General features: G+C 37.3%; 1 protein-coding gene across 2 annotated transcripts in view; it reads left to right on the top strand.

Annotated features, from left to right (window-relative positions):
* STK26 (serine/threonine kinase 26) overlaps positions 1-11,614 on the top strand; it is a gene marked incomplete at its 3' end in the record, with an annotated part of 33,324 nt that extends 21,710 nt beyond the window's left edge. Inside the window, exons 4-12 of one of the 2 annotated variants that reach the window (XM_082488288.1) lie at positions 1,865-1,921; positions 3,560-3,668; positions 3,761-3,918; positions 6,629-6,814; positions 7,444-7,592; positions 8,243-8,336; positions 8,822-8,884; positions 8,975-9,111; positions 9,648-11,614. In XM_082488288.1, coding sequence (XP_082344414.1) covers positions 1,865-1,921; positions 3,560-3,668; positions 3,761-3,918; positions 6,629-6,814; positions 7,444-7,592; positions 8,243-8,336; positions 8,822-8,884; positions 8,975-9,111; positions 9,648-9,672 — 978 coding nt within the window. Of the gene's footprint in view, positions 1-1,864; positions 1,922-3,559; positions 3,669-3,760; positions 3,919-6,628; positions 6,815-7,443; positions 7,593-8,242; positions 8,337-8,821; positions 8,885-8,974; positions 9,116-9,647 lie in introns of those variants that run through there. The other variant, XM_082488289.1, reaches the window with a different exon arrangement.
* Positions 11,615-13,526: the final 1,912 nt, after the last annotated feature.

The following is a 13,526-nucleotide window of genomic DNA, read 5'->3' as shown; positions in this document are numbered from 1 at the left end:
TTTCTTTGAGACATTATTTCAGAAACACAGGACTTATTCATTTTCACCCGATACTGTTTTCAAGTAATAGTCAAATCCTCCAAACACGTCTGGTAACCACAATGTTTGCCTTAAACTGGAGTTCCTTGCAGGTCTTCTCAGCTGACAAAGTTGAGCTTTATAAAAACTGCTAGAATTAGCCAGCCCTTCCCTGCTGATCTCATCATATTGGAATAGACTCTCAGAAATGGCGTGGTTTTTAAATTCAGAATAAATCTAATAGAGCACGCTTTGTTAAGGTAATTGGATGTGGTTCTTTTAGAAACTGCACCTTTATTTGCTTGTTGAGTTTTCTTTCGATTTCTGTCACCAGTCAGGCAATAGGGTGGGAAGGCACACAATGTAGAACGCAAGAGGCTTTTAAAAGTACTTCTGCCATAAGTTTGTGCTCTGTTACAAGGAACTTGCACTAGTAAATATTTGCTGGGCACTTTAACAGCGTGCATGGTACATCACCAGGTCTGGTTCAGTTGAGTATTTTTAATAACTAAGTTCTATTTTCAATAAAGAAATTTTTTTATTCACAGAATTTCTTAGAGTAGTAGCCCATAGATTAATATTTGGGTTTCTTCTGAAATGTGAGGGGACTCTGGCAAGCAAATAGTCGAAGATCCCAGTTTTGAAACGTGCAGTCTGTAGAGCTGATACCAAATTTTTCCGGTTTTGTTTGTATGAACCAGCTGCCTTTTTGCAGCTATGTACTAAGGGCAAAGTCAGCATCTAGAAATCGATGTCGGAAGCATTTGTCAGTTCTAGTATTCTCGTAGTTGAGACATCTTCACAAAGAAACCACAGAAACTCACGTACTCCCAGGGGTTGAGATTCAAAGAGCATACAGCGAAGGAATACGTGCGCTTTGCAATATTACTATAAATAATTAAAAAAAAATAATCCTTAAGTCATACTTTTTATTGAATTATACTGCTGTTATCTTTGACCTTTTAATAGCTGATTTTTGAACCTCTGATCCGAAAACTTCAGAAACCTGAATGTCTTTGTAGGGTTCCAGGTCTGGCAGTGCTGTTTCTCCTGGCTGGTGATTGTAGTGCTGCTTTGGATCTCGGAATCGGAGCTGCCCCTGTGGTAGCAGGCACGTGTGGTGGTAGGGTGCAAGTCCTTTGGTACAGGCATATTCAAGAGCTGTCAATTCTCACTTTTTGCTGGATTTGACAGCTTAAGTTGGAGCTTGTGGACATGTTAGATACACGCTTGCACGTAGGTGAAGAGGCACCTAGCAGCTACCTCCATCAGGCTTTAAATTTCTCTTGTCTTTGAAGTGTGTTCATGCTCACTCTCTCGCTCAAAAGCGATTTTAAGTTCCGAGTATTTTCCTCAGATGGAGAGGTGTGGTGATGTTACAAGAAGGTTTCCTACTAAAATTGTAATGCTTCTGTATCACAAATGGCTGGTATTAATAATTGTCAGGCAAAGACAGTCTTTTGTAAGAACTACAATCTTACATTAAAACACCGACTTTAAACTTAAACCACCACCAAATCACTTTTTACTCCAAGTTCTATTCCTTTAGGTGGAATCACTTTAGATACTAGTTAGCAGAAAATTATTAGTGGTGTGTTTTTTTTTTTTTGTTGCCTTTTTAAAAACCCTTAAGTACTTTAACTGATATTTAGACTTCTTGCACAGTAGCTGTGTGATCATTCTACAAGAAGTAATTACATGTAACTTGGTGATTAATGGGCCTCTATGTTTGCATTGTCCTAACAGTGTGCTGGTAGTGTATAGAAATACAGATTTTTTAAAATTTTATTTATTTTTTTTTTTTTAGCGGCAGCCTTAGACTTCTAATTCATGCTTTCCTTTACAGGGCACAAAATTATGGATAATAATGGAATACTTGGGTGGAGGGTCAGCTTTGGATCTTGTAAGTATATGATTTTTTTTTTTTTTTTTTGCATTATAAGTACTAGTGAACCTTATTACATTGTGCTTTTGTATGTCTTTATAAACTAGTTCCTGGAGGTGGCTGATATCACATCACTGCTACATTGTAATGCTCCAAAAAGTGTGAATTTGCATGGTAGTACTGTTATATTGAGCTGATGTTGATTTGTTTTGGTTTTTCTTGTTTGTCTCTGAGCATTAGAAAGCATCTATTTGTTCTAAGTCAAATGTAAGGCAATTATTTATTTTTTTTAGCATGAGGAGAAGCACCGTTCTTACCGTGTGTGGTGGGGTTTTGAGTCATCCGTCCCCCCCACAAGTAGAATATTCATTACACTAAAATAAAAAAAATGTTTCCTTTGGGATTAGGTCTCGGGGATGAACGAAGTGTGTGCCCACGGAGTGCAGTTAATTTTAACCATTAAAAGGTGTTGGGTTTTCTGTTTTGGGGTATTTTCAGTTGGGCATGAAAGTGCCTTTTACTTAAGATAGTGTAGCATTCATGAAGGACGTAGCTTAGAGGGCACAAGAGCAGAGTCCACTGTATGTGGATGTGGTTTCCCCATACTTTCAGTGCAGCTCTGCCTCAGCTGTAAAGCTTAGACCCACCCTTTCCTGTAAGATAATATAACTCAGTCGTTGTTTGCGTGATTCTGAAGGAAAAATATCATGGCTTGAGTGTTACAGTGTGGTGTTAATTATGTATTTGCTAACAGTGGTCCTGTCTGCAAGAGTTGAAGTATGTGCTTAACTTCATAAATCTATTTAAACTTCTTTATAAAATTACATCACATCAACTCAGCTACAGGAATGCAAAAGCATAGTAATTATGTGTACCACGTAGTAGTTAGTAGCTCTAGAACTTAAGTCTTTTTGAGAAAGGGGCTGTGAGATGCTTACACTTTAACACCTTCTGTGGAGTGTCAGAAATCGTGAAATAGCTTTTACTCGTGACAGTTGAAACCACTGAACCTTTAGAAGAATAAAATTAAGTTTTGCCTCACTTTTGCCAGACCATAATTCCATGGCGTTCTCTGTTTCAATGCTGTGTTGTTGGTATTTTTTTATAGCAGAATCACCCAACTTAATTGCTTCTGTTTTATTTACATAGCTTTCTAAAGTGCAAAGTTTACACTGATTCCATACTAGCAGCTTTATAGCAACGTGATATGTTCTTGATGGAAAAGCGAGCATGGAATCAAAAATGCTGGAATAAGAAAAAAATGGATCATTAAATTTAATTATTTTGAAATAAACTGAGTTTCTTAATTCACTTAATCTAAAATGCAAAATTCAGTCTGCTGTGTTTGCTGTCTATAGGAAACTAGAACTTTGAAAAGTTAGGTCTAAATTTTCATGTGCATTGCATGCTGAGGGGAATGTGTACTGTATACGTTAAAAAAAAGTAACAGCGTTTTTAATGTATTATCAATAGAAAAGATGTGAAGATTCCAATGGCACCTTTTTCTGATAGAATGTTGGCATACCTCACTGGCTATTGTATTAGTTCTGTTAGTTCTTTAAAACAACCTTTCAAGTATAAGATTTAATTAAATCAATAACAAGGCAAAAATTAGATGCAAGACTAAAATTATTTTAATGTGTCTTTTCTCTAAAGCTGCGTGCTGGCCCATTTGATGAGTTCCAGATTGCTACTATGCTAAAGGAAATCTTGAAAGGTCTTGACTACCTACACTCAGAGAAGAAAATTCACAGGGATATAAAAGGTGCATAATATTTTAAATGTTACTTTGTTAAAGCCTTTAAAATCATAAGAGCAGTAATCTAATTTAGATATTATGTTATTTCCCCTTGGCAGCTGCCAATGTCTTGTTATCAGAACAAGGCGACGTTAAGCTTGCTGATTTTGGAGTTGCTGGGCAGCTGACAGACACGCAAATTAAGAGGAATACCTTTGTTGGAACTCCGTTTTGGATGGCCCCTGAAGTTATTCAGCAGTCAGCGTACGATTCAAAGGTAAGTATGAGAGTAGAATACCTTTTATTTGTATCTGCAGATCCAACAGAAATGACTGGGGTTTGTGTTTTTAGCTCTATTGATATTGAGGAAAAAAAAAAAAGTAGATTTCAAATTACAAGGTTTCAAATAATAAGATAAAAATCGTGGTTAAATTGTTTTTATACAGTAGTTACATGTCACTGTACTCATGTGCAAGACCCATGTAAACTCACTAAGTAAATCAATGCTTCCATGTTAAGATTTTTTCAGAGAAACTCCCTGGATGCTTCCAGTGTTGTTGGTTGGTTGGCTTGTTTCTTATTTCAATTCAGTGTTTCACATTTCATTCAAATAGTAATGAAGTTCTCACAAACTAGAATGCCACCAGAACTTATCAGCTTATTTAAAGCGAAGATGATGGCTGAAATTTCACTGTCTTCTCAGGTTTTTATAGACAGCTCTGGGTATCATTTCTTTAATGGCATTTCTGAGGGCCTGTGCAATGCTGAAGATTTTTAGCACAGATCTTGAGAAGTAAAAAAAATAACTTCAGGGTGGGTAGCTGTGGCAGCATTATGGTACCATGCACATTTCTTTGTCATGGGAGCTGTTGATGGGGGACCAGTTGCAAGGGAGAGCTTCCCTATGTGAACTCGCAGTGGGAAAGCAGATGTCCTCCTTGCTTTTCTGAGGCTTGGGAACTGCTGCTGGAAATGACAATAAGGAGGGAACAGTTCCCTCTTCTCCCGTGCGCATACCCACAAGACGACCTAGAGCACGTGATTAGTGAAATAGCAGCGTACTTTGGTGCCGGCATTGGACTTTCTACACTCTGTAGATGCAACCTTAAGTAGGAGCAAGAAATCTAAAAGTCTTGGTATATGCAGAGTAATACTTTCATACTGTTTTTTTTCTCAAATAGTAAACATGTAACTGTAGTTGTGAGGTGCACAGAAAGAAAAGACTGTTGAATATCCAAGTTGTATTCAGTCTCCAGGAGACTTTGCCAGGATCATTCAGATGTGAAGGAATTTGTGTACATTTCACAAGGGTTCTTTCATGGTAGGAGTTTTCATGTTTAGGGTTTCAGTGGCGCAACTGTAATGTGCTCCCCAGGGTATTTTGGAAAAGCGCTCTACCCTGTTTTAAAGATGCACGTTGTCCAGTTGAAGTGAGAATAATTCCTCTTCTGCATGCCCTGTGTGTAAATCAGCTGTACCACCCCTTCATTTACCTTCTCCCAGCAACCTAATCTTTTGCCTTCTACATCTCCTCAATATGTTGCAAGAGCAATGCCCTTCCCCTTTTCTTTCTATTACAAAATTCTGGTGGGAAAGACAGAAGATGCAAGCCTTTGGTAGGGCAGATGAAGGGGTTTGGACAGGATACGCTTCAATTTCTAGACTAATACTGATAAATATCTTGGCATCTGGACTGATTTTTAACCTTTCTCCTTCTTCCCCTACTTGCAAATGACAGAAAATAAAATAGGAATTCACACGCTATTGTAGTGGCAGGGATTTACAAGCCCCATCTCTTCTTTCAAAATATTTTTCTCCAAGATGCAATTTTTGGTTATGCTATTTCAGTAATAAACAATAAGCTAGTTTAATTCTTCAATATTAAATAAAGATATTTCTTGTGAATAGGAAAGGAATATTGGAGACGTGCAAATTGTAACCCTTGTTTACTCTATGGGCAGCTCTGGTTTATGACTTTGTGCCAAGTGTAGTCAACCATTGCCAGCCCCTTTTTAATGAGAAGCACCTTTAGTGACCTTGTAGCTCATCTAAAAAGATGGAAGTAGTGTATATTTCTCTAAATTAGAAAATAATTTTATAGTTCATAAAATATTTTGATATAAAGACAGAATTTGTTTATAGTGCTTACCTTTAGCTAAAATAAATATCACTGTGTTATTCTTCAGAAACTTACGCTGTGAACTTGGTGTTTCAGGTCTAACTAGTTGTTGATAATTTTCTAGCTAAAATTCATCAAGCAGTCTGTTAAGAAAGAAAACTTCTTGTTTCTAGGTGCTGGTTTTGAAGCCAATTTAAAGAAGAGAGTGATAAAACTTTAATTACTCATTTTTTATAAGAACTACCTTTTTGGAGTTCAAGAGATGATGCTTGTTAGTGATATTCCCTGTGCCTATGTCAGCCTTAAATGCAAAAGAACTGCGCACTAATAGATCAGTATCTGTTCCTAGAGATGTGAATTAAGTGATCACCTGCTGGATTTGATTCAACTCTCTGCTTTGTTCCTTTAGAGTGAGGTGTCAAGCAACGTTGGATACCTCAGTGCATCTACAGTTTAAAAAGTAACACCAGCATGCAGTTTTGCTATCTAAAAAAAATGAGACATAGGAAATTTGCGGCAGTTTGTAGTTCGTTATATAGAAAAAAAATCAAAGGAAGAATAAAGTGTCTGAAGTTTTTTTTTCCAAAAGCATGTGTATTTAGGTGCACGTTTAACTTGCTGACAGTGTTACAACAGTGACAGCATGCAACACTGGTGATGTTGTAGACCTTTGTCATTAAAGACTAGGTCAGCCAGGCCTTTGGGAATTATAGCCTTCAAGTATTAGAAAGGAATCTTTGTGCATTACCTACTTCGACCAAAATTAATTTTATTATATAGATGCAGTATATGTGAAGATTTCAGTTGTTCAATACTTAGTCATAATAGCCCTTAATTTTGTATTAAAAGTAACTTGTCCCTTTCTCAGGCTGACATCTGGTCGTTGGGAATCACTGCTATTGAACTGGCCAAAGGGGAACCTCCCAACTCTGACATGCACCCGATGAGAGTTCTGTTTCTCATTCCGAAAAACAATCCTCCAACTTTATTAGGAGAATTCAGTAAACCTTTTAAAGAATTCATTGATGCGTGTCTGAATAAGGACCCAACATTTGTGAGTAGATATATTTTATGATGTGTGTGTGTGTATATATATATATGTGTGTGTGTGTTGGTTTTGTTGTCTGCTCTCACATACTTGTGAAGTATTTTGCTGGTGTAGCGCATTGTAGTTGATTGAAATAATTTTAGAGACTATACTTGCCACTGTAAATGGTAGTGGTGCTTTTTAATAGCTGTGTCTCCATCCTGGTCTCTTTTGTTTAAAATACTGAAAGGAGGAGGGAGAATGCTGAAAGAAGTGAGGGTGGGAGATGTACTCAAACCTAGGCTATTGCCCGAGGAGAAGCTTTAGCAGAGGAGAGAATCTTAAATGTTTTTTTCCAGCAGAACTTTTGCTGTCTGTGTGAATTCTGCTTACAAGGAAATGTTGCATTGGAGAATTTTGATTAGTCACTTTCCTGGGTGTGTACCTTCTAGCAGTATAGTCTGTGTGTGACTTAGTTGTATTTTTAGAGTGCTTGTAAATGTGGATTACTGGCTTTTCTTAACTTCCTGTTTCACTAATTTCCTGATGCTATATGACTTAGCTCTAGAAGTCAGTTGTCTTACTAAATCTCCCTTATTAAGATTTAAAATTGTGAAATGTTAGCATAACATTAAATATTTAAGTGTTTCTTACAGCGCCCCACTGCAAAAGAACTTCTGAAGCACAAATTCATTATGAAAAATGCCAAGAAGACTTCCTATCTGACAGAACTGATTGATAGGTTTAAGAGATGGAAAGCGGAGGGACATAGTAGTGATGAAAGTGATTCCGATGGTTCCGATTCGTAAGTTTATTTTCAGTTTAGTCTCTTTTTTTTTTTAAGTGGGTTTGTTGCAGTTTCTCTGTGTAATTAAGTCACCTTCTGTATATCTATCTTTTGTTCCTATGTTTTTCAGTGGCTTCTTTCAAGAAAACCTCTTGTATGAACCTAAAGACTAATGCATAAGTCAAGCTATGCGCTCATTATCTCTTTAAACTTTCTCCCTCTGAACTCAGTTTCAGTTCTGTTTAAGTGCTGTGTATTTCCTAGTCTAGGGCTAGTGGTTTTACCAAAAACAATGAATCACAATTAGAAATATTGCAGAGCGAGGTAGAGGTGTATGAAGAAGTTTGCACAATGCCTGTGGAACAACATACATTCTGTAAGTCTCTTGCTTTTCCGGATATCAGATAACGGTTTTAAATGGAATGCCATGGGAGAAGGTAGGCTTTATGGGTAGATAACATCTTCTGTTCGCTTTGATCGTATTTCAATTTATTCCGCCTCTGCAGTTGTTTTTTTAAAGTTCAGTTAATGTTTCAATACACATTTTTCTTCTTATTTTAGGGAATATGGAACTAATCCGTATAGATTTATGATGTGTTAGGGTTACCTACGCTTGCTTAGCGTTATGTTGTGGCCAGTGTAATGTACATCATATCCTTTTTCTTCAGGGAATCCAGTAACAAAGAAAATAACTCTCATCCTGAGTGGAGCTTTACTACAGTTCGAAAGAAGCCAGACGCAAAGAAGCTGCAGAATGGGACGGTAAGTACGGTCTGAAGAGTGCTGCTTTCTAAGTGCTGGGTTTGAAGCCAATTTAAGGAAGATAGTGATAAAACTTAGGAATTATTCACTTTTTATAAGGACTGACTATCTTTTTGGACTTCAAGAAATGATGCTTGTTAGTGATATTTCCTATGCCCATGTCAGCCTTAAATGCAAAAGAACTGCACACTAATAGATCAGTATCTGTTCATAGAGATGTGGATTCTAAAGACCATGTAATATTAGAGAGGAAAAACGGAACTGTTTTTCTGATGAGATATGCCGTTGTTTCAGGTGTGCCGTCAGGCATCTGTTCCCGCATCACGTCACGTTTGTTGATGTACTGTGCCTTCATTGGTTTTGTAATGTGTTTCAAGTGCTTTGTTGAATTTAACTGAACTTTCAAAATCACATGTGCTGTGTTGAATGCAGCTTATACATTGTATAGGAATATGCTAATGTAATCCTTATTTGTTAACTTTTAGGATCAGGATCTTGTTAAAACCCTGAGTTGTTTAACTATGATAATCACCCCTGTGTTTGCCGAGGTGAGTCTTGACTTAAAAAATTTCTCTGAAAGTAATACCCAAGTGTCTGATAAGTTTTGTAAGTTTTATCTGTTTCGGTTTGCTACTCAGCTCAAACAGCAGGACACAAATAATGCTAGCAGAAAGAAAGCAATTGAGGAACTCGAGAAAAGCATCAATATGGCAGAAGCAACGTGTCCAGGGATCACAGATAAGATGGTGAAGAAACTTATGGAGAAATTTCAGAAGTAAGTTAAGGAATTGTTTGTATGCATTATTTAAAAAAAAAAAAAAAAGCTGTCTTTCAAAAGGAAAAAAATTAAGTAGCTCTGCACAGGAAAGGTTAGTTGACACTGAACCTTCTGCGTTGGGGAAATTTGAGTAGTTTAGTGATAATTGAAAGACCTGCTATGTCCAGGGCTTTAAACTTTTAGCTTCGGTAGTTACGTATAACACTTCTGTTGGAGAACTAAAACTAATAGCAGCAATTACTGTTGGTCTTCTAGTGCCGCAATTTCACTGTAGTTGTTACACCTTGCTTCTTTTAATTGAGCCTGCAATTTTGTCGTAAGTGTATTTATAGCAAGTCAGGGTGCAGGAGAATCTTTACCTTATCCTCTTAGGGAATATTTTCTTGAGAACGTCACTTTGGGTGTGGGTTTTCCTATGATCTGTTGAGATGAAGGCATATACTAGTTCAGTGATGCAAAAGTAGTTACGTGCTGTTAGCCAAGCTGAAACAATATAATTAACAGAGTTCTGGGTTGCTTTTTTTTATCCACAGATTTTCTGTTAATGACTCATCCTAAGAAACTTCACATAATTGACTGCTGTTTCGTATGGACCCAGTGAAACCCACCAAAACTACTTCAAGCTTGGCAGTGCTTAGCTCATGAGCTCCTTGTGCCTTTTGGATCTTTGCAACATATTGATGGTGATTGAGGATTTGAAAGAACCTACTCAACTATTTTGTGGCAGTGCACATGGTTTTATATTTTCAGGAAATTATTTTGTAAAGAACAACTTTTAATATTGTAGTTTCACCTGTTTAATCTGATAAATGTTGAGGTGCAGTTTTGCTTTTAGAAATAACCATTACTTTAGTTAATAGAAAGTGCAAGTACGGTCTGTTTTGATGCTGTTTTGTTCCTGTACATGGGGATGTACAGGTCTTTTGTATTCATGAGTTAAACTTTTGTAAATCACTAACAAGCTTCAGATAAAATAGCTTTTTCACAAGCGTATTCAAAACATGTAACGTAGTGGCAAGGGTATTGCTGTAGCACCTGCTTCAACCAGCATATAGTTATCATGCCCTGAAAAATAAACCTGCAACAGTATCTATTATAATTCTAAATTGGTACAGTATTTTAGGCAGCTCTATGATTAAATATATTTGAGAGCAATATGTCAATAGTTTGCAGGTGATATGTAGCAACAGGTATATCCTGATGTACAGTATATGTATTACCTTTTAGAACAGATTTTGAAGTAGTAATTCAATCTTGTATCATCGTGGTAGGAAAATTTAAAGCAATACAGTTGAGGGGGTGGGGCTTTTGGCAATAATGGACAAAACCTGAAGTCCAGTTTAACTTAATTTAATTTTTTTCCTCTGAGTATACATGCCTGGGTGGAAGGGAGCCAGAGAAGCCGAGCGTCGCATGATACATACCTCACAAGCAGGTATAAGTGTAACACCAGCGTTCTGTGTGGTGGTGTTGTTTCTCCTGTAAGATATTTATACACAGTTTTGTTCTTAAATACATTAAATACAGTACATCAGCATAATTTGTTTATAATTTTCTGAAAGTGTATTTTAAATATGTATTTACCAGTTAATATGCAAATAACTGAGTTATAGATATTCTTTCACAAAAAGGTAGTACTGTGCAGTACGGAGTGATTTTTTTTTTCTTTTTTTTTTTTTTCATAAAAAGTAGGTAAGACTATAAAGTTGCTTTCAGTTATATATTTATGGTACTGCTAGATGGGTAATATCTTTTTTTTTTTTTTTTTTTTTTCCCTTTTTCAACCCAGTATGTATATTATGCTGAAGTTTTGAACTGGGATTGTTTTTCAGTACTTAGCTGTGGAACTGTTGGTGTAAATTTATTTTTTATAAAGGCTGGGTGTGTTTATTTTATGGTTCAGACCTGCACATTTTGTTTTTGCACAAAAGTCATTTTAAAGAATCTGAAATATATCTGCCAAATATTGAAAAAGTAATGGTGTGCAAGTAAATACTGCATTTTTAGTCAAATGTTGCCATTACATCATTTTTATATAAAGGACACTTGCGAGAGATGGTGGTTAGATATGCCAAGGACAATTATTTTCAATGGTGCCTACACTGTAAAAAAAAAAAAAAATTACTTTTAACTCCTTGTTTTAATTTTAAAAAAATGTTTCTGTTTAAAACTTTCATCTGCTATATAACTGAAATTCGATTAGAATTTATATCTGAGAAAAAAGTCTGGAAATAGTTTTTGAAAACAATAATGTTATGGATTAAATAAATATTTTTATAAATGTAAAAGCAGCAAAAGTTGTAAATACAGTTGATCTGAAGCTTTACAAAGTAACTGCATCACAGAAACAAATTGTAGTGCTCCTCTAGCTTCTGTAGTTGGTAGTCTTGTAAATCTGTTTATAGATGAAGCTTATTTCAATGTTGGGGGGTTTTAAATGGTTTAAAAATAAATATTTAAGTTCTGTAAACTTTCATGAGCTTGTTCTGTTGTGCGTTTTATTCTGGATTTTTAGTAGATGAGCGGAGGTTGCGGATATACCTCTGACAGCATTGTGTTCTAGTTGAAGAAAGGTGTTCCTTGCACAGAGTTGCATGGTTGCTTTGAAAAGGTTTGGGTCCCCCCCCACTGTTCTTGTCCAGAGGACACCTACCAGCTGCTACGCCACGGGGAATGCTAGAGACAGATGGAGCAGCCCCAGGGTTTGGTTTGATTCCATACGTAAAGAGGAGTCTTCAGGACCTGTGTGCTCAGACAAACACGCATGGCCCGTGACAACGCGGTAGAGATGCCAGAACACTCTGGCTTCGTCGCGAACTCGGCGTCGTGGAGTGAAGGTACAAAAAGGCCGGTGCCACCGTTACCTCGGCTTTCGCTTCGGCAGTCTCGACCCAAACCTCATTTTAAAGAGCTCCATACAATTTTCTCTGAATTCAAAACAATGTTTTTACTTCCACGTCACTTCCCTTAAGGTGTTCTTTTTATGGGGAGACCGAGGGGAGAGGTGATGGGAGTTCCTCTGGAATTTTGTAACTGGTGGCCTCTTGACACAGGGTCTTTAATCTATGCAACTCTCTAAAGGATTCTGAGTCGGTAGGGTTAGGGAATTATTTGGGAAGTTGGAACCTGTCCTGTTTGTGATACGACTGTGACAAGTTGCTGAACTATGGTGCCTCTTCTTTTCCTGTGAAATGGGTGGGATGTATACCTACCTCATAGGACAGCGTGGGGAAAAGCTCATCCACCTGTGTACAATACAGCCTCGTTCTCTTCCAGTCCATTCAAGAAGGTTTTTTTTAATTGTACTGCGTACGGCGTCTCTGTGCATCGTAAGACTATAATCTAACTTTAAAGAATGGATGTCTGTATTACTGGTTTCCAGAGAACCGTTGTCTTTTTCCCCTGCCATGTGTTAGTTATTGATGAACTGTGTAACTTAATCAGCAGTATTCTGTTGCTGGCAGATCGCTAATGGAAAGATATATCCAAATATTCATGCAGGAACCATCTTCTTGCTCGTTTGGTTTGCTAGGCTTCCCGCTGCAGATGGAGAATTGAGATTGAAGTAGTCTTTCTTATCAAAGTAGTCTGAACCGCAGAACAGAGAAATGTAGTTGTTCTTGGGTAGGCGAGTCCTTTATCAATGTAATCGTTCTCAAAACCCTTGGTCTCTGCCTGCGCTCGTACGCTTCTGTCCGGTAAGCATGTAGTATCGTAAACACCTGGTCTTGCATTCACTTGAATGTCTCTAGCTGAGTAGGAAAGTACGTAGGTTCTTAATGTGTTTGCACAAAGTTTAGCAATTGTTAAAGGTCTGATTTTTATCACACTGTTTTATGACTTAACACTGGAATAAAATTATTTTCCTCTTTGCAAAGTTTTAGTGGTATCTATGTTGGCTTGCCTTATTTCGCGTTTTTCCAATGAATGAGGTAACGCTTCATACAAAGATGAGGTAAATACACTGAAAACTTAGTCCTTTGCCAAACTGAAGTTCTTTGTATACGTTTTGCTGCTTTTTATATCCTGACATACACACCTGTGCCAAAAATGTCGCCGAACGTCGTGCAGCTGAATTTCAAGATTAACTTCATCTCCGAGTGAGAGATTTTATACGAACCCCGGTTACTTCGGTCCAACTGCATCGAATAGCTTAATGTTTTGATGCTATAATGCTGCTATACCTCCTCCTCCTTTAATAATCCTTGCTTGCGTAAGGGCTATAAGAGCTTACGCTTTCCAGGTACTGCTGGCTGGCTGGCTGTCCCTGGCAGCAGACCAAATCATGCCATGTCCTCTCCATCCTCCTTTTCTTCCCTGCTGAAACACACTCACTTTTAAATAGAGGTTCGTACCCCATTTTGGTGAATAGGGCTGAGCAGGGACCACGGGGAAGGACTTACTCAAGGGTT

Source organism: Vanellus vanellus (genome assembly GCF_965231255.1).
Source record: "Vanellus vanellus genome assembly, chromosome: 10".
NCBI lineage: Eukaryota > Metazoa > Chordata > Aves > Charadriiformes > Charadriidae > Vanellus > Vanellus vanellus.
The sequence above is the reverse complement of the archived record's forward strand: the minus strand, read 5'-3'. Positions and strand labels throughout refer to the sequence as shown.